This window comes from Cottoperca gobio, chromosome 8 (assembly GCF_900634415.1).
Source record: "Cottoperca gobio chromosome 8, fCotGob3.1, whole genome shotgun sequence".
Lineage (NCBI taxonomy): Eukaryota > Metazoa > Chordata > Actinopteri > Perciformes > Bovichtidae > Cottoperca > Cottoperca gobio.
This window is the reverse complement of record NC_041362.1, coordinates 19,391,220-19,415,898: the sequence shown is the minus strand read 5'-3', so window position 1 is coordinate 19,415,898 and position 24,679 is coordinate 19,391,220. Positions and strand designations below refer to the sequence as shown.

At 40.2% G+C, this 24,679-nt stretch overlaps 1 protein-coding gene across 3 annotated transcripts in view; it reads left to right on the top strand.

Annotated features, from left to right (window-relative positions):
• Window positions 1–13,287, top strand: part of LOC115012365 (thyroid hormone receptor alpha) — an 82,327-nt gene extending 69,040 nt beyond the window's left edge. For 2 of the 3 annotated variants that reach the window (XM_029437946.1, XM_029437947.1), the window contains 6 exons: window positions 1,039–1,160; window positions 3,194–3,341; window positions 4,994–5,199; window positions 7,983–8,129; window positions 10,017–10,275; window positions 11,293–13,287. In XM_029437946.1, the coding sequence (XP_029293806.1) occupies window positions 1,039–1,160; window positions 3,194–3,341; window positions 4,994–5,199; window positions 7,983–8,129; window positions 10,017–10,275; window positions 11,293–11,543 (1,133 nt within the window). In that variant the 3' untranslated portion in view covers window positions 11,544–13,287. Of the gene's footprint in view, window positions 1–1,038; window positions 1,161–2,598; window positions 2,737–3,193; window positions 3,342–4,993; window positions 5,200–7,982; window positions 8,130–10,016; window positions 10,276–11,292 lie in introns of those variants that run through there. The other variant, XM_029437949.1, reaches the window with a different exon arrangement.
• Window positions 13,288–24,679: the final 11,392 nt, after the last annotated feature.

Genomic DNA, 24,679 nt, shown 5'->3' with positions numbered 1-24,679 from the left:
ATTACCCTTTTAAAGTTGTCCATTTAATTGTGACACAGTAAACACATTCTTAAAAAGGAAATATATAAAGCAATGTTTACTGTATTTCACTTTTCTTTGTTTGATTTGTTTTAATTTAGACATTTTAAATCTTCCATATCACAGTGACACGTGCAGACAGATTTGCACGCTTTTGTCTGAAGATTACAACTTCCAAGAGCTGCTAATAGTATTCTCACCTCTGATCCATCTAAGAGCCTAACAAGTTACTTTTAGTATTTTTTTATTTAAAATACAATTGTATTGTTCACCGAGGTCCAGAATTCCACGTCTAACATCTTAATAAGTAAAACTTTTAAAGTAAAAATGAATGCAGACAGGAGCTCTTTCAGATGTCTAGCTCTGCGTTAAGGATCTACTTTCTCTGTGGCTTCAGTAGTATGAGACGAGACACTCCAAAGGCCTGTGTGTGTCAAGGTGTGTGTAGAGGTGAAGGGGCTGCTTTGGCATTTCAATGCGTGTGTCTTGAGAAACTGTAAAGTGGGCAGTCTGTTTGAGGAGAAAGTCCTGCCTGAGTCCTGCTGCACAGGACTGTCAGTCCTGTGCAGCTACATGACAGCTTAGACTTACATACATACTGTGAGTGTGAGTTAAAAGGATAACACATGTCCCCTCTCAAGAGAAATAAAGAAGCAAATGAAAATTCAAGATAAAAAAGCGTGTAAATCTCCTAAACTGGCATGATATCTGTTAATATGTTCTATCATGGGTCACAGGAGGCTCTTTGGGCCCTATGCACAGGAGCTTTATTGAGGCCTGTGTGATAATACTCAGCCCTCTCCTCCTTCTCCTCATCTCCTCCTCTTCATCACCACCGCTCTTCTTCTCTTCCTTTCTGGCCGCTCCCTCATCACCTTTCCCCTTTACCTCGTCATCCTCACCGTCCACCCTCCCTCTCCTGCACTCATTGTTCCCCCTCCTCTCAATCCACCCTGCCTCCCTCTTCAACCTCCTCCTCCTCCTCCTCCTCCTCCTCCTCCTCCTCCTCCTCTCCTGTAGCTCTTAGTGTCTCTGTTCCAGGGTACATCCCCAGCTACCTGGAAAAGGATGAGCCGTGCGTGGTTTGTGGGGACAAGGCTACCGGCTACCACTACCGCTGCATCACCTGCGAGGGTTGCAAGGTACAGTACATCTCACTCATACTGAGGCTGGAATTGATTGTTGACTAAAGCCACTCCCCGAACAGTGCAGGGTCCACGCAGATCCTTAAAAAGTCTTTGAACGTCTTAAAATTTAGTTTTTGATATTCAAGGTCTGAAAATGTCTGGAATTGTAGGAGGGGAGGCATTAAAACTGGGTCTGGGTCTGCAAGCTTTGATTGATGCTGAAATTAAATATAAATCTGCATTTTAAGGCTGATACAAACATATATAACAATAATCTCCCTCAGGGGGCATGCATCTTTGTCCCCTTATTCACCCGTGATGAATTAACAGCCGAGTTGTCTGTACAGTGCTCATGTCTATGTGATGGTAAATGCAGGGGGATAGCCTATTGTTTTCCATTGGGCCGGGTCAACCGTGTCTGTTAATGAGATTAATGAGCAGTGATCGTCATAGCTTCGCAGTCCTAGTTAGGCACGGCAGGCCTGTATGCTGAAGCAGTGTGTGTATGGGTCTAAAGAGAGGCTTTTTATAAAGTTTTCTGGAAATTATTACATTGCAGTGTCCTGATAAAAGCCTATTCTCAGACAACATTCAAATAAAACATAGTGTTAAAAAATACGAACTGTCTTGTTTACATTAATCCTTATCAATACTCGGACAAAACTAGCTCTACACGCCATTACAAGAACAATGCTGCGTCTCTATTTCCATATCTTCTCGGTGGATTATACGCCGGAGATGATGTCAACTTTTTGTCTGGAACATGTTTCTTTATCCTCAGCCATCAAGTAAGTTCAAGAATCCTTTACGTTTTAAAACGAGAGGCTTGAAACATTAAACCGGAGACTTATGAAGCTCACGTTTACTTGATTAGCTAGCTGCAGCTGATACAATCTGCACAGACATCATTTGAAGAATGTGGCTCCAGCTCAAATTGAGCGCTGGAATGAAAAGTATTCTGTAATAACGTTCTGGATGTTTTCAGAATTGTCTGAAGCTTTTTATGTCACAGAACAAATGAACTTCATATGTTAACAAACAAGTTCATACCACCTTTCAGATCGCCTTCGACACTACAATATGTAGAATCACAGGTGTTAGGTGTTCAAGCTCCAAGCCTCTTGCTTTTTCACAATGCTGAGAAAGTGTATTCAGTGAGATTTATCCTTTCACGAGTTGTTAAGCCCATGAATATGAATCACAGATCAGTTCTATGCACTAGTGCTGCAGTAGCATTTTAAATGTTCAAAGTTATTTGTTAACAGAGGCCATAGCAAAATTAGATTGTGAACGCTAAGAGTCAGCTGACTGAGTCAAAACGGAAAGCTTAAGAAAAGTCTTGCTGCCTGAACTTTCGCTTCGTGTGTCATGTGATCAGTCTTGGATCAAACATAACTCTCAAAACATAATAAAAAAAAGAAGTCAGCTATGAACCGTAAGCATTTGAGTTAATTGGCTGTAAGGCCATAAACAGAATATTATTTCTTTTGAATTTGTAATTATTACACTGTACGGCGACTGCACACAAGGAATCCGTTGAGCAGGGTTTTATTTTCCGATGATTGGCGCCCTGTAGAGCAGCACGTCTATGGTCTGTGAATGAGGCTCACTAAAATCCTGCTGTGCTGTTGAAAATTAAATCCAGGGGATAAACAAACCCACGGGAGTTGTAGTGTATCGATTTAGATTTACATAAAAATGTTTCTTTCTTGCTCTGCACTTTACTTGATATGCATTCAGAAGGATTTCACAAAATAGCCTTTCTTACCTGTCTCCTGCTAACCGCATGTCTGTGTGAACCACTTCCAGGGTGTGATCTTTATTTCATTACTTAACCATTCTTGGCAAGCAGGATCCTGCCGTGTAATCAGCAGGCTGCCATGGGATATGACCGATGAATGCGCTTGTTTTAATCGTTGGATTTCATTTTCAGGTTTTGGAGTTGCATATTTCCCCTCAATCACTGAATGCTTCTTTTCTTTTGCTCCATTTTTCCTTCCTTTATTTATTTATTTATTTGTCTCTTCCTTTGTCTTTATTCTCTTCAGGGTTTCTTCCGCAGGACCATCCAGAAGAACCTCCACCCAGCTTACTCCTGTAAATATGAAGGCTGCTGCATCATCGACAAGATCACCCGCAACCAGTGCCAGCTGTGCCGCTTTAAGAAATGCATCGCTGTGGGCATGGCGATGGACTGTGAGTATTCTTATTACTACTAGTATTTAGAGATCCATGAGGGTAAGGCTGCTACTGTCACCACGCAGCTGTTGAAAATGTATTAGAAGCCCGGCTGTCATTCGTACATGCTAGTATGAGATGGTGAACATACTAAACAGTACCTGCTAAACATCAGCATGTTAGCATGTTGACGTTAGCATTTAGCGGAGTGGAGCGTCAAAGAGCCACTTTATGGGCCTCATGCAGGAAGCGATATACAAACAAATGTCCTCTTATATTGTTAGTAGCCATTGATATATGGGATGTCTTCTTATTTTACTCTTCTCTTAGCTAAGACAACATTTTACAAGTGGTTAAGAGGGCTCTTATCCAAACATCCTGTTTTCACCGTCAAACTGTTTTTCCGACGCATCATTTAATCACATTTAGATTATTAGATTTTTTAGAGTAATTGTAATGATTGGATGATTCAATTTGTATGCTAAAGAAATACTATTGGTCCATTGATACTAATTAAGAAAATAAAAACCCTTGAACGATATTGTGTGCGTGCAGCTTTTATGCTCTGGTCATCCGGACGTTGCGCACGGAGTGTGTTTTTAGAGATGACACCGAGATGGATGATTGGCTGCTGAGCCGTTAGATTACCAAGAGCAATGTTTTTGCTGGGTTTTCCATTCTCCTGTAACGCCCAACACCTGCCCTCATATAGTGTTCAAGTTACCTCTGCTGATAATAAATAATCGGCCACACACGTGCAGTTTATGATCAACCTGGGTAACAGCAGATTGGATGGTGAAGAACGTTTGGTGCATCTGGAGTTGACGTGTCTTATTTATTTATTTATTTATCTTCTCTTAACAGACAATTAAGAGAAATGTTAAAGAATGTTGCTGCATGAGGGCCATTACCTGATCTGTGAAACCTTGAAACATTTGATGTCAAAGCAACAAAAAGAAACGGTGTGTGTCATGTGTCTGTATTATGTGTATTCACAGGTGTACACATGCACACACATCATCTAATTTCATGTAAATTATTTTAGCAGTACAGCTGCTCCTGTGAATGATAAATAGCAGGGGGGGGGGGAATGCAAAGGGAAATGAATACAGAACTAAATAAATACAAACATTTAAAATATTTATTTTAAATAAATAAAATGTATGCAAAAATTAAATGCATTTAACATTAAAATAATTAAATGAAAGAGACAATGATACAGGACAGTAATAAAAACTAGGGGGATTAATACAAAGGTAAAGAAAAAAGGAAGCAAATTAAAACAGAAATATCAATTTGTCACTTAATCAATGAAATAATGCTTACATTTATTTTTAATATTATCCATAGTCATCCAGCTTCAATTCTGAGAATGTCGAATAACCGCTAACATATTAAAACAAATATTAATCTGTTAATATCTATTAATATTAAATTTTCTGACAGTCACACGTGTAGTCTGTGTTCCTGCAGGAAATGTGAGGTTCAGGTGATTCAGTTTTTAGTGATGTTGAATATGCACAAAGCAGAGTGATTGCATCCAAGTACTCAGTCAGCAGAGCTCTGTGAGGAGAAGCACTCACTGTATGAGTCATCCAGTCACCGTGCATAATGTCATTTAGCCTCTACATTAACTCACTTTCATGTTCTCTTCCCTCATCCCGCCCCAGTGGTATTGGACGATTCGAAACGCGTGGCCAAGCGGCGTCTAATCGAGGAGAATCGACAGAAGAGGAAGAGGGAGGAGATGGTGAGGACACTGCAGACGAGGCCGGAGCCAAACACTCCCGAGTGGGAGCTGATCAGGTTGGCAACCGAGGCCCACCGGCACACCAACGCCCAGGGCTCCAGCTGGAAACAGAAGCGCAAGTTTCTGGTAAGCTTCTAGTTTTGAGCATACAGCCTTCAGGCAGAGCGCTGGTGCGAAACAATAAACACAAATGTTTCACAAACAAGTCGATGGAAGTCAAATGTTGAGTTCAGGACTGGCAACTTAGCATCGTTCCTCTGTGTCCTTCTAACAAAAAATAATATTTTAAATGACCCATTTGCGACCGCTTGACAGTCATAACTGAAATCCAAGCAACTGGACAAGATGCTCATTCGGGCTTTTGTTTCTTTACACATACAATCAAACAAAACCCACAGATGAACAAACAAACAAACCTAAAGTCAAGATAATACAGAAACAAAAAGAAAATGTTTTTGTTTGGTACTTAACATTTTTAGTAGTCTCTATTCCCTCAGTTGGATCGACTAAAGCATCAGTGCTTTTGTAAGTCTTCATGCTGTTTAGGCTCCAGAATAGCTTTTCTCCTTCAGTGCAGAGTCAATAGGTCAGATTCTCCATTTTGTAGATTTCCTCTACTCTTGTTCCACTTCACCCCAATTCCTTTTTTACAAGTGTTGTTTTACTAGCTATCAACAATATTTTGACCAGATACGTGTTCCTTATTCCTACATTTTCTTCAGTAAAATGAAAGCTACACAGAGTATCATTTAGCTCATAAGGATGTGATATCCCAGTGTCTTTTGCAGGTTTTTGAATACCATTTTCCAAAACATTAATTTTTTTGGGCATTTCCAACATATATGTGAGATACACATATTGTTAGATCCAGTGTGACCTACACTGTTTGTCCATCCACAATAAACCTCCATTAGGAATCATAGAAGACTACAAACGTCAGAACTTGCCTGAGAATAATCATGTTTTTAAGTGTTCTTCATTATAGAAGTAATCCAGTGATAGCTGTGTGAACATCCTCAAGTATATTTCATTTGATCTGCTGCATAGTAATGTATAATATGTGTATAACTAAACTTGCATACTAGAAACGAAGGCATCGGATGTGAAAATCTCCAGCAGGCTCAGCTCCTCACCAGCTTTTGAGCCCAAAACTAATCCATGAAAACAAAAGGAAAAACTTTAATTATGTCATATTTTCATTCATGGGCATCTTAATCAGGCTACTTTAGGATTACAGCATGTAAACCCCCGTCACACGTGGAGAATCTGTCATTGTGATTTGTATTAATGACTTGCTGTATACACGCAGTAGTTCATTCCTTCTTTCATGTACTGTAGCTCATTATTCCAAAATGTTCCGCCCACAGTATGTTGAAAGTTCCACTTCAAAACTCAAGCTCACACATGAAAGGCGACGACTTCTTTTCATTTTCAAAAGAAACACACTTGACAGCTCCGCTTTTCATCAGCAACTCGCTCTGTGTCGTCCCTGGTGAATCTGTGGTGCCACGTACAGATGCATGTGTCAACACCGCTGATGGTTACCTTGAGACTAAGGTCCGGTGGCAGTTAAAAGGCAACCATTCCATGAAGGCAATGACAACTTTACAGTCCAACACACTTTCTGAAGGTCTCCTAAGAAACATTGCTCACTGGGCGACGCCCAGTCCAAGGCGAAGCAAGAAGAGAAGGATGCCCCAGAGGAATTTTATTTTGGGGATTAAGTTACACAACAGAGCGTTGACACTGTACAGAAACTGCACTGCTTTAGAGAGGAACACATACTTCATTAATCCCTCTTGGGGAAATCCATTTTTTTTCACTGACATGCATTAGACGGATGAAAGAGTGATGATTCTGCCTCATAGTCGGCGCTCCAAGCAGTTGTCGTCTCCAGCTTCCCTTCCATGTAACATCGTCCAATGGACTTAATAACATGTAACGTGGATTTGAACCAGCAGCCAAGTCCCTAGTCTGGAGGGTAACATCACACAACACTTAATCATTCTGCTCACATTTACAGAAGAGTAACCCTTTAAAGACATTCAATAAGAAACACGACTGAGTGAATGTTGAATGGTTGATATCTCAGCCCTGTCCACACTGAAGACTAGGGTTGGGAGATATGTTAAAGTTTTACAACCGGCCGCCGTCCGCCCAACAACCGGCGTTTGCCGATATATTTACGCAGGTGTGTGTGTGCACCCCCGTAGTTTTAGGCAAATGTATTCGAGCGACGAGTTTGCTACCTTCCACAAGGTCTCATAGCTTTGTTGGTCAATAAATACGCTCACAAAGAATTCTCCCTATTAAACATAATTCTAGTTCTAGTGAATTGCCTTCGTAAAACATACTTCGTTCAAACTTGACAGAATCAAAATAAAACTCACCAAAACCGTCGCTGTAAGTCTTCCCACTGTTCCAACAGTCACCAACTCTGGTTTGGTTGAAATACACCCTGTCTGTCATAGCTCTCAAGTTCAGAACAGGATAGTGTTATATACCTGCTTTAATATTGACATTCATATAGTCTGTTATAACACTTAAATTGACTACATTTGTACACATTATACGGCAACATTATTAAACTCATATGACGTCATACAGGCAAGAATGTTACTCTGCTCTCCTGTCTAGTACCAAACTGTCTTTCATACTTCGGTCTGTTTGTTTTTACATTTCAGGCTTTTGTTCTGAGTCGCTGTTTCACTTCACCTTTATTGGACAAACTGTAACATGTTAGAATGTAAAGATTTGTAAAAATAATCTAAACTCAAAGGTCACAAGCTGTCTGCGCCTTTAACCACAGCTCATGGTCTTCCTTCAGCAAACTTGCCCAAATGTATAATAATAATGTCCTTCATTTGATCACTGAATGGCTCGGTAACCGTGTGATGTCTTGTTTCCAGTCGGATGATATTGGCCAGGGTCCGATGGTGCCCTCTTCTGACAGAGACAAGGTGGACCTGGAAGCCTTCAGCGAGTTCACCAAGATCATGACCCCCGCCATCACGCGCGTCGTCGACTTTGCCAAGAAATTGCCCATGTTCTCAGACGTAGGTTGTGTGTGTGTGTGTGTGTGTGTGTGTGTGTGTGTGTGTGTGTGTGTGTGTGTGTGTGTGTGTGTGTGTGTGTGTGTGTGTGTGTGTGTGTGTGTGTGTGTGTGTGTGTGTGTGTGTGTGTGTGTGTGTGTGTGTGTGTGTGTACATAAACTAATTATGCCTCACAGTATTATTAGTGTTTACATGTTTGGCCTCTGCAGGCAACCGTTCCTTATCATGCTGAACACTGGGACTAACTTTTTATTAAGGTTTGCTGGGACATGCATCTTTACCCTCAGTCTTTTAGCGCAAAGTCATGTATGTAGCCTATGGAGTGCATATTTTGGAACCTTTCACAGCATTCTCATTTTAAAACAAGTCCGTAGAAACATTCCATGGTTCAATTTGGGGCTTTTTTTAGGCACGTCATAGTGAAAATTGGGACTCTCAAATATAATATAAAATATAAGACGGCCAAAAGAAGAAGAGCTGGCAGTGGTTTTGGAAACGGCTTCAGCTTGTTTACTGTCATGTGCATGCTCCACACTGGTTTCATGAACACTGTTAACCAGCTAACGAGCTGTTGATTGAATACTTCCTCTTCCTGCAGTCCTCTGCCACGCAGCTTGTCAGCTCTTATTACAGTAAATAATAAGAAACCCTCATCCTCCCACCTCTCTCTTGCTGTCTCTCTCTGGAAGATGTGATGACTCACCGCTCACTGATATTGCTCTGCTCTCTACAGAAAGTGTGTGTGTGTGTGTGTGTGTGTGTGTGTGTGGGTGTGTGGGTGTGTGTGTGTGTGTGTGTGTGTGTGCCTGCGCCTGTGGTTCCACTTTACTGAGTGCAGCCATCATGTATATTGTAGGGGCTTCCCGGTTACATAAAGTGTGGCAGTGGATTAGTTATGAATAGAAAATAACCTTTTCCCTGCAAGGAAGCACTCGAAGATACTCAAAGTTGGGGGTTGAAGAAAAGCTATTGTACAGCATCTTACTGTACATTGCAAATGCAGGTTTTTCTTCAGTTTCGTCTTTTGCGGAGTGCTAATTAATGGTTTGCACATTTCGCACAACATATCATCAGTACAAAAATAATTAAAGTAACCAAAGTTGTCTAATATCAGTGGATCAGTGGATCACATTGAACTGCATTTGTAACTTTTTTTTTCAGATAGCATTCACAAGGATTGCAGAATACAAATACAAATACAATTTTAAGCCACATTCATAGATTATTTTCCCCCTTTTTTTGTCCACTTGAGGGCACCGCAGCAAACTGTAAACACAGAGTAACACATCATCCCTTATGAAGGTGTTATGACTAACAGGATAGCAAACAGTTGGCTCTTTGTACATCCAGCAACATTAGCAGGGCAACATTTCATTTATTCAATCCAATATATACTGTATTTTGGTCTCTTCTATTGCCGTCGGTATTTATTACTTTCTTTGCTGAAAACATCTGCCTGTTATAGACAAAACAAGAGAAAACAATGAGCTGAAAGACACTCATACAAAAGATATTCAGTAGTGAAGCTTTAAATTAATACTTCACCAGTGTTACCTTGAATTCTTGAAAAAAAGAAATGTAATTCTCATGCCTCGATTCTGCCTTCATTCTCGATCGAGTGTAGTGCGGGTAGATCTTTTGATCGACCTTTTGGGCACCCCTACTCTAACACAACTGGTGCAGTATAACCCAAGTCTCATGTATCCAGTCGTACGCTCACTACCTCCCAAACACCTGCATTTTCACTAAGATCTTAGTATTTAAAACACTTTTGCGCAGGCTTGAGGAGCGTTATAAATAGTAAGGTTTTAGAGAAAATGCATGTGTTGGCAAGGTGCCCATCGTAAATCATTACTACAGTGAGATATTTTGTGTTGTGGTGTTTCCCAGCTGCCTTGTGAAGACCAGATCATCTTGCTGAAAGGCTGCTGTATGGAGATCATGTCGCTGCGCGCCGCCGTACGCTACGATCCAGACAGCGAGACGTTGACGCTAAATGGTGAGATGGCTGTGAAACGCGAGCAGCTGAAGAACGGCGGGTTGGGGGTGGTGTCGGACGCCATCTTTGATTTGGGCAAGAGCCTGGCTCAGTTTAACCTGGATGATTCGGAGGTGGCTCTGATGCAGGCTGTGCTGCTCATGAGCTCAGGTGAGCAATACATGATGTTGTCATGCTGCATGTAAAGACTTTGATGTGACGAGATCTCAACTTTGTTACTTCTGCTGTTGTTTCTAACAGTTGTGGTAGCACACGTTTTCCTCTAGTTTAGAATAAAATATACTGGCAATGCAGAATAACATATTTAATAACTGACACATTAATAATACAATGAGGGAAGGATAATCTTTCTTAGTTCCTTAGAAAGAGAATGATCTGTGCAACAGGTGGTAAAAACGTATTGCCAGGTGAAAAGAATTGCTGAGAAAATGTATGAAAGTAAGTTATTTTTACTTTCATCTGTGAGAACAGGTAGTTTGGTAGGTTATTTAATTTAGCTAAGTGTTGTTGTAATACATATTTTGGCCATATTATACATATATTGTTTCACCTGTTCTTCAATCATGAACACAGGAGAGAAAACTATTTAGATCAGACTTGTTTCACCAGAACTAGTTGTTTCTAGCTTGCCTGGGGGATAAACCACTAATGTATTCATTTTGGGGGTCTACTTTATTACTTTTTTACCAAATGTGACACACTGGGATGAGAAGTGGCAGATATCACAGTGGAGCATAAACATTTTTACTAAAGTCAGATTATTTACAGTATATTCAGTATGGCATCAACATCTAAAACCATACTCGCATTCATAATCAATTTTTTGGAGTGTATTAGATAAATTACTATGCCTCCAAAATGAATCAAACATTTATTTTCATCCCCCCAAGTTTCAATGTTAACAAAGGGGGAAAATAATTAGTGTATCCGCCCTGTGATTCGAGTCCGCTCACAAACATAATGGGTTCTTCCTTGGCCCACGCTGCACCCTTCCACTAAGTTTCATGGGAATCGGGGACGTAGTTCTTCTGTAATCCTGAAAACATAACCTCCTTGGCGGAAGTAATAAAAGTAGATATTTAGCTTTTTTGGAAAGTTACTTTCTGCTTCAAGATGAAGTGGAAATGTTACAGATGTATCTCTTCCTCTCTGTCTTTATCACCGCAGACCGTTCAGGGCTGACTAACGTGGAGAAGATCGAGCAGTGCCAAGATGCCTACCTGCTGGCGTTCGAGCACTACATCAACTACCGCAAGCACAACATTCCCCACTTCTGGCCCAAGCTGCTGATGAAAGTGACGGACCTGCGCATGATCGGAGCTTGCCACGCCAGCCGCTTCCTCCATATGAAGGTGGAGTGTCCCAACGAACTCTTTCCCCCGCTCTTCCTGGAGGTCTTTGAGGACCAGGAGGTGTGACTTGAAGAACGTTGAATCCACGGCGACCCAGAACCCTGGTAACGAAAGGAAAGAAATTTGGGGTAGCTGTAGCGGAAGAGGAAGAACAAGAGGAGAAAAGCTGGATTTTTTTCTTTTCCTCAGTGGGAACGTGCCCTGTAAACGTTGTTTTTTTGTCCCTTTTTTCTCAAACACCCACAAAACCCACCAGCAAACTCACAACAACTTCACCTGAGAGAATTTACTCTGTCATTCTGAGAGGTACACACACAAAGCTCTTAACAGTTCTAGATATTCACAGATTTAGATTCCTAACACACTGCCATGACCGTACAGTGCAAACATATGCAAAACACAAATCTCCTCAGTTAACTCCTCTTGCACCTGTATGGACAAACAGCTGTACTCTGCACCCACACTAATGCCATCTCCACCCACACCCACCTCGCACCACAACAAAGTTTTATCTCTGGGACCTGACCATTAGCTCCCCCTGCCATCTCCCATGCGTCTCCTTACCTGCAGTGGCGTCCTCCGTCTGCCCATGCAGCCCAACCCTCAGTCTGATGAGAACCTGTGAGTGTTGTCAACCTACCTCCCCCCGCACACTGACCTCTCTGTCTCTGTCTGTCCCATGTACACAGAGAAACACAGGATATACGTACATGAAACACACCCCGACACTATTACCTCATATGTCAGAAAAGTAGATTTCCACATTATTGCTGCCTACAGTTACTCATGTAAACTCTATGCTAGTGTTAGGAGAAGCTACAGTGGGAACACTTGCAGGACACCTTTAGCTACAATGTATCATTTATAGGTCTCCCCCTCTTAGTCGGTTAGTACACTAAGTGGTCGTTTTGGTCATAGTCGACTAAGATTTCTTTAGTCGATTAATTTTTTCGGTCCTTGTCTGCTTCAAGAAAGGGTGTATTGATATCAAGTTAAGACAATAGTTCAGCATTTTGGGAAATACACTTATTTGCTTTCTTGCTCAGAGTTAGATGAGAAGATTGATACCTCACTGAAGAAATGAAGCTACAGCTTAGCCTAGCGTAGCTTAGTATAGCACAAAGACTGGAAACAGGGGGAAACAGTTAGCCTGGCTCGGTCCTGTAAACATGTTGTGGGTTTACAGGGTGTTATATGCTGGACTATTTCTTTGGATTCAGTGACCTTAGGTCAGAGCTAGGTGTTTCCCCCTGCTGTCTTTGTGCTACGCTGAGCACATCCTCTGAGGATAAATTGTCTTTTCATCGGGCCATAATTTCTATTTCTGCAATGATGACCAAATGGCTTCAAAACGTTAAAATTGTTGCCTTGCTAACTTGCTAAACCAAGATAGTGAACATTTCTTTCGAAGCTTCAGCAATTTAATGCTGCTATAATCAATATTTTTCTATTGACGATAGATTAATAACAACACCTTCTCTCTGTAAATACCTGACATAAATACCTTCAGCAAAATGTTCTAAATATTGTTATGATTCATTACGAGCATTTTCAAAATAAAGTGTATTGCAGCTAAAGGCTACATAGGAAGTGTTTCCACTACTTTTATTGTACAGTGTCACTTACTGTACTTAAAGATATAGTTAGGTTTCAAACTTACTTTATTAAAAAGAACATTTTAAAATCACAATACATCACTTGATCTGCCTCATGTTACTCATTAACGCTGACAAGTAATCCAGATTACTCAAATACAGTATATATATATATATTGCTAGAATACCTCTACGACACAAGCCTCCTGTTTTCATTACCTCACTCACACACACACACACACACACACACTGTATTTTGATTTATTACCTCATTTGTTTTGTTGCTCGTCTCTTCCTCCTCCTCCTAAAATAACCCCTGGGCTGCACCACACTCCTGTCTCCCGTGTTGTGTACGTGAGTACTCTTCTCATTGGAGCCCCGCCCTGTTAATCGTACAGTAGCCCCGCCTCCTCACTTTCTTGTGATAGGAGGGGATGTTGTCACTTACCTCTGCAGGCTTCCCCTGTCACCTGTACCTGTGTCGAGTCCCGCCTGAAACCGACAGATTCTACCTCACCTCTCATCTCAAAGCAGCTGCCCTCAGTCTGCAACACTCTGCACACACACACATATATATATATATATATATATATATATATATATATATATATATATATATATATATATATATACATACATACATACATGTACACACAGTGCACAAATGAGTTGCCAACGTGGACCCATTGAGTGTGCTGCTCGGGAAGTGTACAGCGGAAAAATGGGCCGGCCGTGGATCAACATGTGACAGCTGACATGGCAGACTTTGTCATTTCCTCCACTTTTTTCATATGTATCACACACCACGAGAGACCAACAGTCACTTTGGATTCTGTTTTTATTTAGGGACCTGCAATGACAACGAGGGCGGGGGAGAATTAAAGGAAACTGTCGGGGGACAACGACAGCTGGAAGCTGGGACTCCAGTGGAAGCGATTTTGGCCCGATTGGGTCAGACCAACAGACTATTGTGGGTGGTGACTGGGAGATAATTAAACAGCAAGTGAGTCAGCAGTATTCGCCTGTGGATACGGTTTCATCCCGGCCGAGGGGAGGGAAACGGCAAGCGAACGATTGTGGCGGTTAGCGTTGTGACTCAGGACAAGCCAATGGACACAAAAATGGACCCTTGTTCTCGCTCATACAGCCAATCTCCAGATCCTTCCCTCGCCGTCACAGCAGAAATGGACACCAAGCCATTTAAAACACTTTCTGTCCTATCCCAGAAACTTACTAAATGAATTCAACACTGCTGAAATAAGCTTCACCAACCATATCCCAAATTGCCATCCACGACAAATAACTATCAGGTTTTTTTCTGTTGCACTAAAACCACAATGTCTGTATCCCTTAGTAGCCCTGAACCCCCTTCCTTTATCCCCTCCCCCCACATATTTCCTGCTCCTGCCTGTCTTAACAATACTCTGTGAAATATCTCACACACACATGAGAACACACGTTATCTCCGTTATCTCTTGATTGCCTGTTGTGTCATGGCCTTCAGGCGCCGTCACTCAATGTTGCTAATCTACGTTGCAGGGTATTAAAATAGAACCGTAAGCACTGATTAAACGGGGATAAACACACACACAGCAGCAGCACACACACCCACAGCAATAGGATGATCAAGCAGTACAGTGTCACAGCAGCCATCTCCAGGCCGGCTGTGTTCGTACCGTTCTCACTATCACTGTGAATGAAAGCCATGCTGCAACCAGGTCATGGCTCAGACAGGGAACCTCTGGTTTAGTAATTCTGACGTGTTAATGTGCCTCACAGAGGTCGCTAATACAAATAAACATGATACAGTATACAGAAGCATATATTTATAGATAGATATATATATATATATATATAAATGTTACAGTTATTGTTTGTGGCATTAGAGCTTACAGTGGCTGAATTAATGTTGCCAGCTCAAATCACATCATGCATCTGTCTACACCAGTGTTTTAGCAGAGGGTGTCAGGACTCAGTTTACCCCACTGTATAAAATAATATTTATGCATCGTTTGCAGTTGACGTCATATTGCATTATGATGCTTGTTTGCCTTGTGGTGATCACCAACTAATCTTCAGAGTTTACCCACCTTTTGCATACCTCTAAAATCACTTAATTTAGCACAAGAAGTACCTTAAGCAGAAAAACATCTCTTATTTCCCTGTTTTTGGGATTCACACTTAAGATTTGAGCTGGCAGCATAGCCTCTCTCTCTCTCTCTCTCTCTCTCTCTCTCTCTCTCTCTCTCTCTCTCTCTCTCTCTCTCTCTCTCTCTCTCTCTCTCTCTCTCTCAGCCAAATGATCACTGGAGTAATCCTCCCCCCACCAGCACCACAGAGCACACTGCCTTCCACCATGATCAGTTGCACCAGCATAGCAGAGAGACAGACCAATAGTCAGTCAGCATTGTACATCCAGGACATGATAATGTTATGTTCAGACAGCAGGCAAATCCAATCAGTGTTTTCAATCTGATGTGTTAATAGTGTTGTCATAGACAACCAGGCACACCGTAACGAAGCACGTGTTCCGCTTCAACAAACTAATAACTTGGATGCTCATTCTAACTTTTATGGCTTCATTACCTCCTCTCAGTATGACAGAAGACATGAAGCTCATGTTTGAACATGGCCTCAGCGATGGTACGCAAAGCAGATTTTGCAGGCAAAGCCAGATGTGAATGCCTCCCGTTATATCAGCCACAGAGTCAAAACCATGTTTCCTTGTGACAATACAAACACTGTTTTTCAAAAGCAGCGATGTTGAGGCCCCATCAGAGTTGCCTCTACCGTTACATCCTGTGTCACTTTCCACACTTCCTAGCCGAGCTGCGAAATAAAACGGAAAAGTCTCTGTCTTTTCTGCACAGTGACCTCAGAATTGTGTTTTCTCTCTCACGTTAACTGTCTCACATCAAAGTGAGGGTTTATGTTTCGTTTACAATAAACTAAAATGTGAACTTGATGCTAAGCTCTGCTGCTGCAGCATAGCACAAACTATAACAACCACTCAACTCTCATGCAACTTATTTTCCACATTCAAACTACTTTTATTACTTACCCAGGGAAACATCCGTAAGTCAACATCCTTTCTCTCTTTTACATCTTCTCCCTTCCTTCCACCTCCATTCCGTCCCCCGTCCCCCAACGTTCCCATTCTCTTTTGAATCCTCACCCTAATTTACAATCCCATTCCAGTCCCCTTTCTCTATTTATTTCACTCTGTCCTCCTTCCCTTCCCAAACACACACTCACAGAAACCTACCCCAATTCATACTACCACTATTTTGGTGGAGATAGTCGACAATCCCTGCAGGAATATGTCCACATGTGGAATGTAAAATACTGAAATTGTACGATTAAAGACACTGTGTGAAGTTCCACACTCATGTTGTTTTTGATGTTGTTGATGTTGCTTTTGTCGTGCACCAAGTGTTCGTCGTTCCGCTTATTTAAGGGTGGTTGCATTTGCAAGTGGGGTTAAAACCTCGACCATGTGACAGACTGCTACTGATATGTCCTTATTTTCTTTAATATAGTATGTTTATAAAAGACCTGTGGTGTGAGGACTGAAAATCTCAAGCAATCTAAAGCAAGAGATGATGTGACTTTGATTATTCTTTCATGTTGTTATTAATTTGCATCTGATTTTCTTGGTAAGTGGATGTCTGTCTATCTGTGTTGATGCTTTACTGTGATAAAATGGCTGTATATGCACTTTTAGACCATCGTTGGTGCAGTAGCTCGTGCTCAAATGTCACCCGAGGGCCAGGGTTCAAATCACCTTCAGTTCAGCTGCAGCTTCATCTGCTATTCAAATTCTGGGATTTAGCATTTAAACGTTTTAGTTGCCTTATTCTGGTGTTATAATCTGTGACAAGATGTGTTATACGTTCATGATAACACTATGAAGTTCATTTTAACAAATAGGCCCATTGGTCGCATTGTATTATCTGATGAGAGTGTTGGCACCAGTGCTAGCTGTGCAATGTGTGTGCTAGCACTTTGATATATGCTCTGTACATTTAGATGACTTGCAATAATTGTAGCCTTTTAATAACACAAACTTGGCAGTGGTTTGGATTCATACTTTAGATGTTTCAGAAATGACTTAAAACAAATTCTCAAGTTTTGAAGCTTACATTTGGGGTTTCCTGCCTTTTTTGTCAACTACCACCACGACTGCCTGTGATAGTCCGAGACACTGAGAACATACCCTAGTGTATACTTCTTTGTGAGCATTAAAATTATGTTTATAGAGAAAAAGTTCTAATAAGTCTTTGGCCAAGACACAAGACTATTCTTAAATCTATCTTCTCTCAGCTGTTAGAGGAGCCGCAGCTAACTCGCTAACCAGCTGCGTTGCGGTATCTAACCCTACACACACTCAACTTGTTGAAGGTGTTTTAGGTCTAAAATGTTTAGAAAGTTTTGTTCTATCAATGCACAACCAGCCACAGGGCGTTGCATGTTCACACTCTTAGGATATTGCAAGTCATCTTTATGACAAGTCAACACCTGTGTTAGGGCGAAGGTGGATCAATGGGCCATAAAAGGTGTGTTTTTCCTCTAAATAAACTCTTGCTAACCTCACAGAACAATACATTTCAAGTATTGTTTCACTTAATATTTTACAATGAATACATCTGATTTTCTAAGGGACTGTACGAACAATATTGGTGTGGGGATGGGGGTTGAACATTATCATACAAATCTAAATCTGGGGTGAAAAGAAATTGAAATAATCTTCACTGCTCTGCTAAAAAACAGTCACCACCGCAAATCATCTACATACAGTCCCTTGATTCTACTTCCTCTACAATAAGCAGCTTACTATTTTGGTCAAACTATGTTTTGTAAGTTTATTGTAAACTACTATTTGCCAAATCCAGTATCCAATTAGTTGAACTGAGAGTGAATGAACCTGAATCCTGCTTTCCACAGTTGCTTGGGCTGTATCACTAATTGTTCATACTCCTGATCTGGGTCAATAAAAAACTAAAAAATACTCACGTCCTGATCTTAGTCTTTAGAATGCTCAAAATCTGACCTTAGACCAGGGCTCATCCTGCAATGTATTAATCTGCCGTATATTAATCTCAATGTCGTGATAAGGATGTTGCTTTTCTTAGTGGGGGAAAAGCCTCACTATAAAAAAAGGAAAGGAAATCACAAAATAGAAACCAAAAGTGATTTATACAACTATTCATACCTCATTGTACTGCTTTGTGCCAGAGTAAAGGAGGAGGAGTGATCAGTCTCAAGCAAAGAAAATCAAAGGTGGTTGACAAAATGTGGAACAGGACCCAACAGTGGTCTCAGGAAGATTAAAATGTGGCCCCAAATATTTTGAACATTGGTGGCTTGAATTGCTTTTGTGAGGACGATTTAGTTTGGAAATAGACTGAAAAAAGAAAACACTCAAAATGTGATGTAGAGGGCGGTGAATTTGTTAAACATGCTTACAGATGTGTTCAGGTTGTAGAAGAAAAAAAGCTGCACTTACTTTGTTATGTCTATAAGGAATTGATAGCATGAAATGTGAAGCCATGTGTTTAGTATTTATCAAAAGCTGGCAGATATGTATTCCATCTCTACGTGTTCTGCCCTGACAAACCAAGAGAGGACTGAGGATTCACAAGACTTGGGGTGCATTGAGTAGTTTGGCCAAATGAAACATTTAAAAGCAAATAACAGTTTTAAACATAGTCGGCAATGGCAAGTATATCAAAAATGTTGCTCCAAAAAAAAGCTTTGAAGAGAGATGTTATCTTCTTCAAGCCTTCAAATCTCAAGTGCAAATATGCAAGTATACACTTGTAGTTGTGTACTTTAATACAGGCCAGTAGATTGTGCCTTGAACAAGAAAGGTTTAGGACCCAACGTCCCAAACTGCTTTTCCTGTGATGAAAATGTCCTGACTTGTCTTTGTTCTTTGCTCCCTGCAGCTTCCCTTCACAGTGACTTTATGCAGCAGAACACAACCCGGCTCTAATTATTGTATCTGAGAGAATCATGTGAGGCCCTGCACAAGCAGTTGGCTATTTCCTGTTTGCGAAGCAGCCATAATTTCTTGGCACAGCACAGAGTTGAATGTAAAGCTGAATGAGGTTGAAGCACCCCAGACGAGAGTTTGATGGTGTATTTTATAATGCTGGTTGTGGGTTTGTAATGGGCACGGTTGGTGTTCGTCTTGTTTTCTGTGACAAATCATTCATGGCACAATCAGAGAATGGCATCTCAATGGCTCAAAGCTGTTTGTGTTTGTGGCTATGTGATATTCATTTTCAACATTATAAAAGTATTTGATATCAATTTGTCTCCTTGGTCTTTGTCCAGCTGCATTAGAATCTGACTTTTAATTAGGTTTTTTGTTTTTACTTAGTAGGCTTAGCAACACTGACAGCTTCACGTTCCAGTTTCATTGGTTGGAAAAATAAATTAGCACTGTGTCTAGGGTTTTTTTCTTTCAGAAGCCATTTTTGTTGTTGAAGCTCAAAAACAAGAAAATAAAATGATTATCAAACATATAGTCATATCGCATTGATTTGAACAAAACGCTAATTGACACTGTATTAATGCTTAATAATTATTTCTCTGAATAACAGTTTTCTTAAGAGGAAGCTGCTGCTCCAAACACGACATGCCATATGCAGCATTCTTACTCAGATTAATATGTAATGCCACACCCAGAAAGTATTTGGCCATTTGTATCGAAACAACTGGTAGCACCAAACGTTTGTTAACTTCTTAAAGGCACAGTTGACCCAAAAATCTAAAATACACATTCATCCTCTTGGCTGTAGAGCTGTTTATCAATCTAGATTGTTTTGGTGTGAGTTGCAGAGTGTTGGAGGTATCAGCTGTACAGATGTCTGTCTTCTCTCAATGTAATGGAACCAGATGCTCTCAGCTTGTGGAGCTCAAAGTGCCAAAGAATACATTTGAAAACTCAACAGTAATGTCTCTTTATAGAAATCATGACCCGGTTACTCAAGATGATAAACAGAGCTTGTTGTGAGCAGTTTCATGTAGGAACTATTTTATTTCTACCGTATCACAGCGCAGAAGGAAGCGCACATCAACATGGACGAGAGACGCTCCTGAGCTAGATAACATTATGTCAAGCCATTAATGTCACGAGTCCTCTCATCCATGACCAGATACAAACTGCTCACAACAAGCTCTGTTGAATATCTTGAGTAACCGGGTCATGATTTCTGGAAAGACCCATTACTGTTGAGTTTTTCAAATGTATTTCTTTTGGTGCTATTAGCACCACAAACTGAGTATCTAGCATCTAGTAGAGAGAAGACAGACATCTCTACGGCTTAAACCTCCAACACTCAGCAACTCACACCAAAGCAATCTAGACTGATGAATAGCTCTACAGGAAAGAGGAACAGTGTGTATTTTAGATGTTGGGATTAACTGTCCCTTTAATGTGCTGCTACAACAGCCTCCAGACTTCTGGGAAGGCTTTTCTCCAGATTTATGAACCTGGCTGTAGGGATTTTCTTCCATTCAGCTACAAGAGCCTTGTAGACATAAATGTGACATTACAAACAGATTATATGACTCCAGTCTTTTCCATTTATCATTTCTGACATGCTCAAACACACCAGAATGATGAAAAAAATCTAAATGATTACATGCACTAACCTTTGCTATGTTGCAGACCACTTCAGATTACTGTCAACTGACACAAGTAATCCTACAGGCTGTTGTCTGTGTCGCACAGTAAAACCTCCCAGTCTGATGTAAAGGACAAATCAAGTTGCTACGATATTGATTTGATAAATGCAGCCACATGAAATATAATTTTCCAATTATTTGCTCTCACTGTTTATTACATTATACATATTTAATAAACAGTGAATGCCCAAAATTGTCTATGTACTGTATGTTCTTTATCTATATTAAATTAAAACATTATTAAATGTAGTGTTCCCTATAGTTATACCGTACAGTCTAAATGGGTTATCTATGGTGCATTGTTGCTAAATTTTGAAAATTATTACAAACTCTGAGACTCAGAAAGCCAGTCAACGTCAAATTAGTTTTAGCGTTGTTGTGGAGGTAATGATGTAACAATGAGCAGTTTTGCTTTCCACCAATCCAAATTCCTTCACAGCACACCCACCCTCCCTCCATTCCTCCCAAAAAACACAGAAGGGCACAGCTGGTACGCTCTATACATGTTGCAGACTGACATGGAGTGTGTGTGTGTGCGTGCGTGCGTGCGTGCGCGTGCGTGCGTGTGCGGGTGTGTGTGTGCGCGACGTAGAGAGAGTTTTACACAGACACAGATTGACAGACAGTGACATCCATTACAGATTTTTCCACTCATCTAAAGGAAAAATGCTTCCAGCAAGGCTCTAAAAATAGAACAGTGTATTTCGTTGATGCTCATATTCACTGACATTCCTTATCATTTGCATCCTTTTGCAAAGAAAAGCACATGCTTGCTTATAATTCATAAACACGTTACTGATTGAAGCACAAATGATTCAAACACGTTATATCATCATGTTCGGAGCTGGTAAGATATATCCATGATCTGAACCGAATCATTTCAGATCCTTGTTGGGACAAAATATATTATCTACTGAAATTCTAAATAATCATGTTTTGTTGTTGAGTAATATGAAGCTAACATCAGCAGCCAGTTAGCTTAGCATAATACCAGAAACAGCTAGCCTGGCTACTTCACAGATTATAGGACACTAGGAATTCACTGTATCCAGCCAAGACTTAGTCACTTAACTCCTGCCTGGTAAAACTGCAAGGTGTGTTTTGTACACTTTGGTTTGTGTAGGAATTAAACAAATTAAATATACAAATGAATATAAAAAAATATATATAATTATAATTAGCTTAATTTGCTTTGGACAGCTTTTGTGCTAAGCTAAGCTAACCAGCTGTTGTCATTAGCTGGATATTCACCATACAGATATGAGTGTGGTATCTATCTTCTCAGCTAACTCTCGGCAAGAGAGCCAGTAGCCTACCTGTTTTTCCCGAAATCTCAAACAACTCATTTTAACTGATGGCATAATTATTGATACTACTTAACAATAGCTAAGGTCAAGATTTGACACATTATATTTTCATTGGTTCCATTTGGCTTTACAAAATACACCATGAGGCGGACAAGAAGCTAGATATGAGAAGTTCTGTATTCATGCGTGTGCTTTTTAGCCATGCTCACAGCAAAGCAATCTAGACTGATAAATAGCTCTACAGGCAAGAGGAACAGTGTGTATTTTAGATTTTGGGATGAACTGTCCCTTTTCTGTGCTGCTATAACAGCCTCCAGACTTCTGGGAAGGCTTTTCGCCAGATTTATGAACCTGGCTGTAGGGATTTTCTTCCATTCAGCTACAAGAGCCTTGTAGACATAAATATGACATTACACAGATATGACAAGTTCTGTATTCATGCGTGTGCTTTTTAGCCATGCTAGCGGCGGGCTCTAGTGATGTCATGGTCTGTCGGTAGTTCAACCACTGTTCCCCAGATGATCAGCTAAATACCTTAAGAAATTATGTCATTTCTATACGCCGATATTTAGTGCTGATTAGCTAATGTTAGCATGCTAACATGGTAAACTAAGATGGTGAACATGTAGTAGCAAACATTACCTGCTAAACATCAGCAAGTTAGCATTGTTGTTGTTAGCATTAAAATTCTGTCAAACTATCATATATATTCTGTATCAGCTTGTTCCAGCTTTTTATTGAAGGCATATGATGTTTGCACTGAGAAAACTATTCAAACACTCTTTGTGACTATGGCTGCACAATTGCATCAACTGGAAAATATTGGATGTCTGGTGCATCAGAGAATGCACATTTGTCATGTTTAGAAATTGAGTTTCTCCACGAACAAATTAAAACTAATTCATGCCGGTTGGAACAATGTTTAGCTGTACAGCATGAGTTTGTAATTATTGAGCCACTGCTGAGGCCAGTAAGGTTTGAGAGGCTGAAAATGGATCTACCAGTTAGAACAAATTGTTTTATATACTGAGGAACATGGTGCAGTCATACTTCATTACACACATCCACCTGACTCCCTCAAAACACACACACATACACATGAAAACACATGGCTGCCCCACCCCCATGGATTCATTCATGGAGACTGATGTTACGTAAGAGTTACCCTTCTCTCCCAACAGGCACGACCTTGCGTCAACTACATGCATCAGGACAGAGATGAAGAGAGGAGAGAGACAGCCACACACGCACATGCACACACACACACACACACACATACACAGACACACACACATACACACACAGATGGAGAGAGAAAATTTGAGAAAGAAAACAGATTAGAGGCCAGAAGAGACAGAAAAAGAGAAATAGGAGACAAAACTTCAGCAGGGGAGAGAGGCCCCACTATGGAACCCAACCTCCAAAACCTGTGGAATACACACACACACACTATTGGTAGGATGACAGGGATTTAGAGGGAAGCAAAATGCAGCGACAGAGGGGGTGGAAGAGTACAAGTGGCTGATGTTTGTAACATCTACATGTTGAGGATGTTGACATTTTAGGTTCTACATAACAGGAAGTGGAAATGATGGCTTCCACACAGTGATCAGATTTGAGCTGATGCTGTAATTAAAGCATAATTCATACACCTCGCTATGTATAATTGACTCTTATTTTAATGCAACACAGCTCTATCATTTTTAATTACTAATTTTTTATTATTTACATTTATATAGTTTATTTATTTTATTATCTTCTCAATTCAGTTGATTTAGTGATGTGTTTACATTTATAATAAAAAACATATTTTTCATTTTAAGATAAATCTTTATTTTTAATAAAAAAACATGGTTTAAAATCTTATTTCTCATATAATATAATATAATATATTATAATTATAATATATTATATAATCTCATTCTCTATAATATAAATATTGATGGGCAAAAAAAGCAATATTAATCAAAAACATCCTCAGTTATTATATTTTAACTGTCATTCAAATGTTGCTAAATACTGATTAGTGCACAGAAGACATCTAGCTGATACAGGGATATAAACTGACACATCTAGAGATGCAAGAATACAAGCTGACACATTAAGAGATACAAGAATACAAGGGGAACATGACCAGAGTGTGCTCTGGTCCTAATCACTGTAAGTAGGACAAACATAAATGAGCATACTAAAAGAATAGGAGAGTACAAGTCAGGATAAAAATTACCTTTACAGGAATAGAAAACAAAATGGTCAAAATCGATGTGGCTGAGGCAGAGATATCCTGACTTTTAATTACTTGTATGGTTCAAGCTCTAAAGAAAAACTATATCCTAAACATCCCATAATGCAACTCATTAGCACATTTGACATTTGCACATTTCTGTTCACAATTATGCTGAACAGTAGCTGTACAACGTTAGCAGTCCTACTGCTCCCTCTACAGGACAAAGTGCTTTACATCATCTACCCTGCCATACAAATCAAAATGCAGCAATTACACATTTAGTCAAAACTCAGTTAAGAATCAGACACAAGAACAACAAAAAACAAGCTGTCAACTACACAAATGTGGTTTGACTAGTAGAAATCCATTGAGCCACTG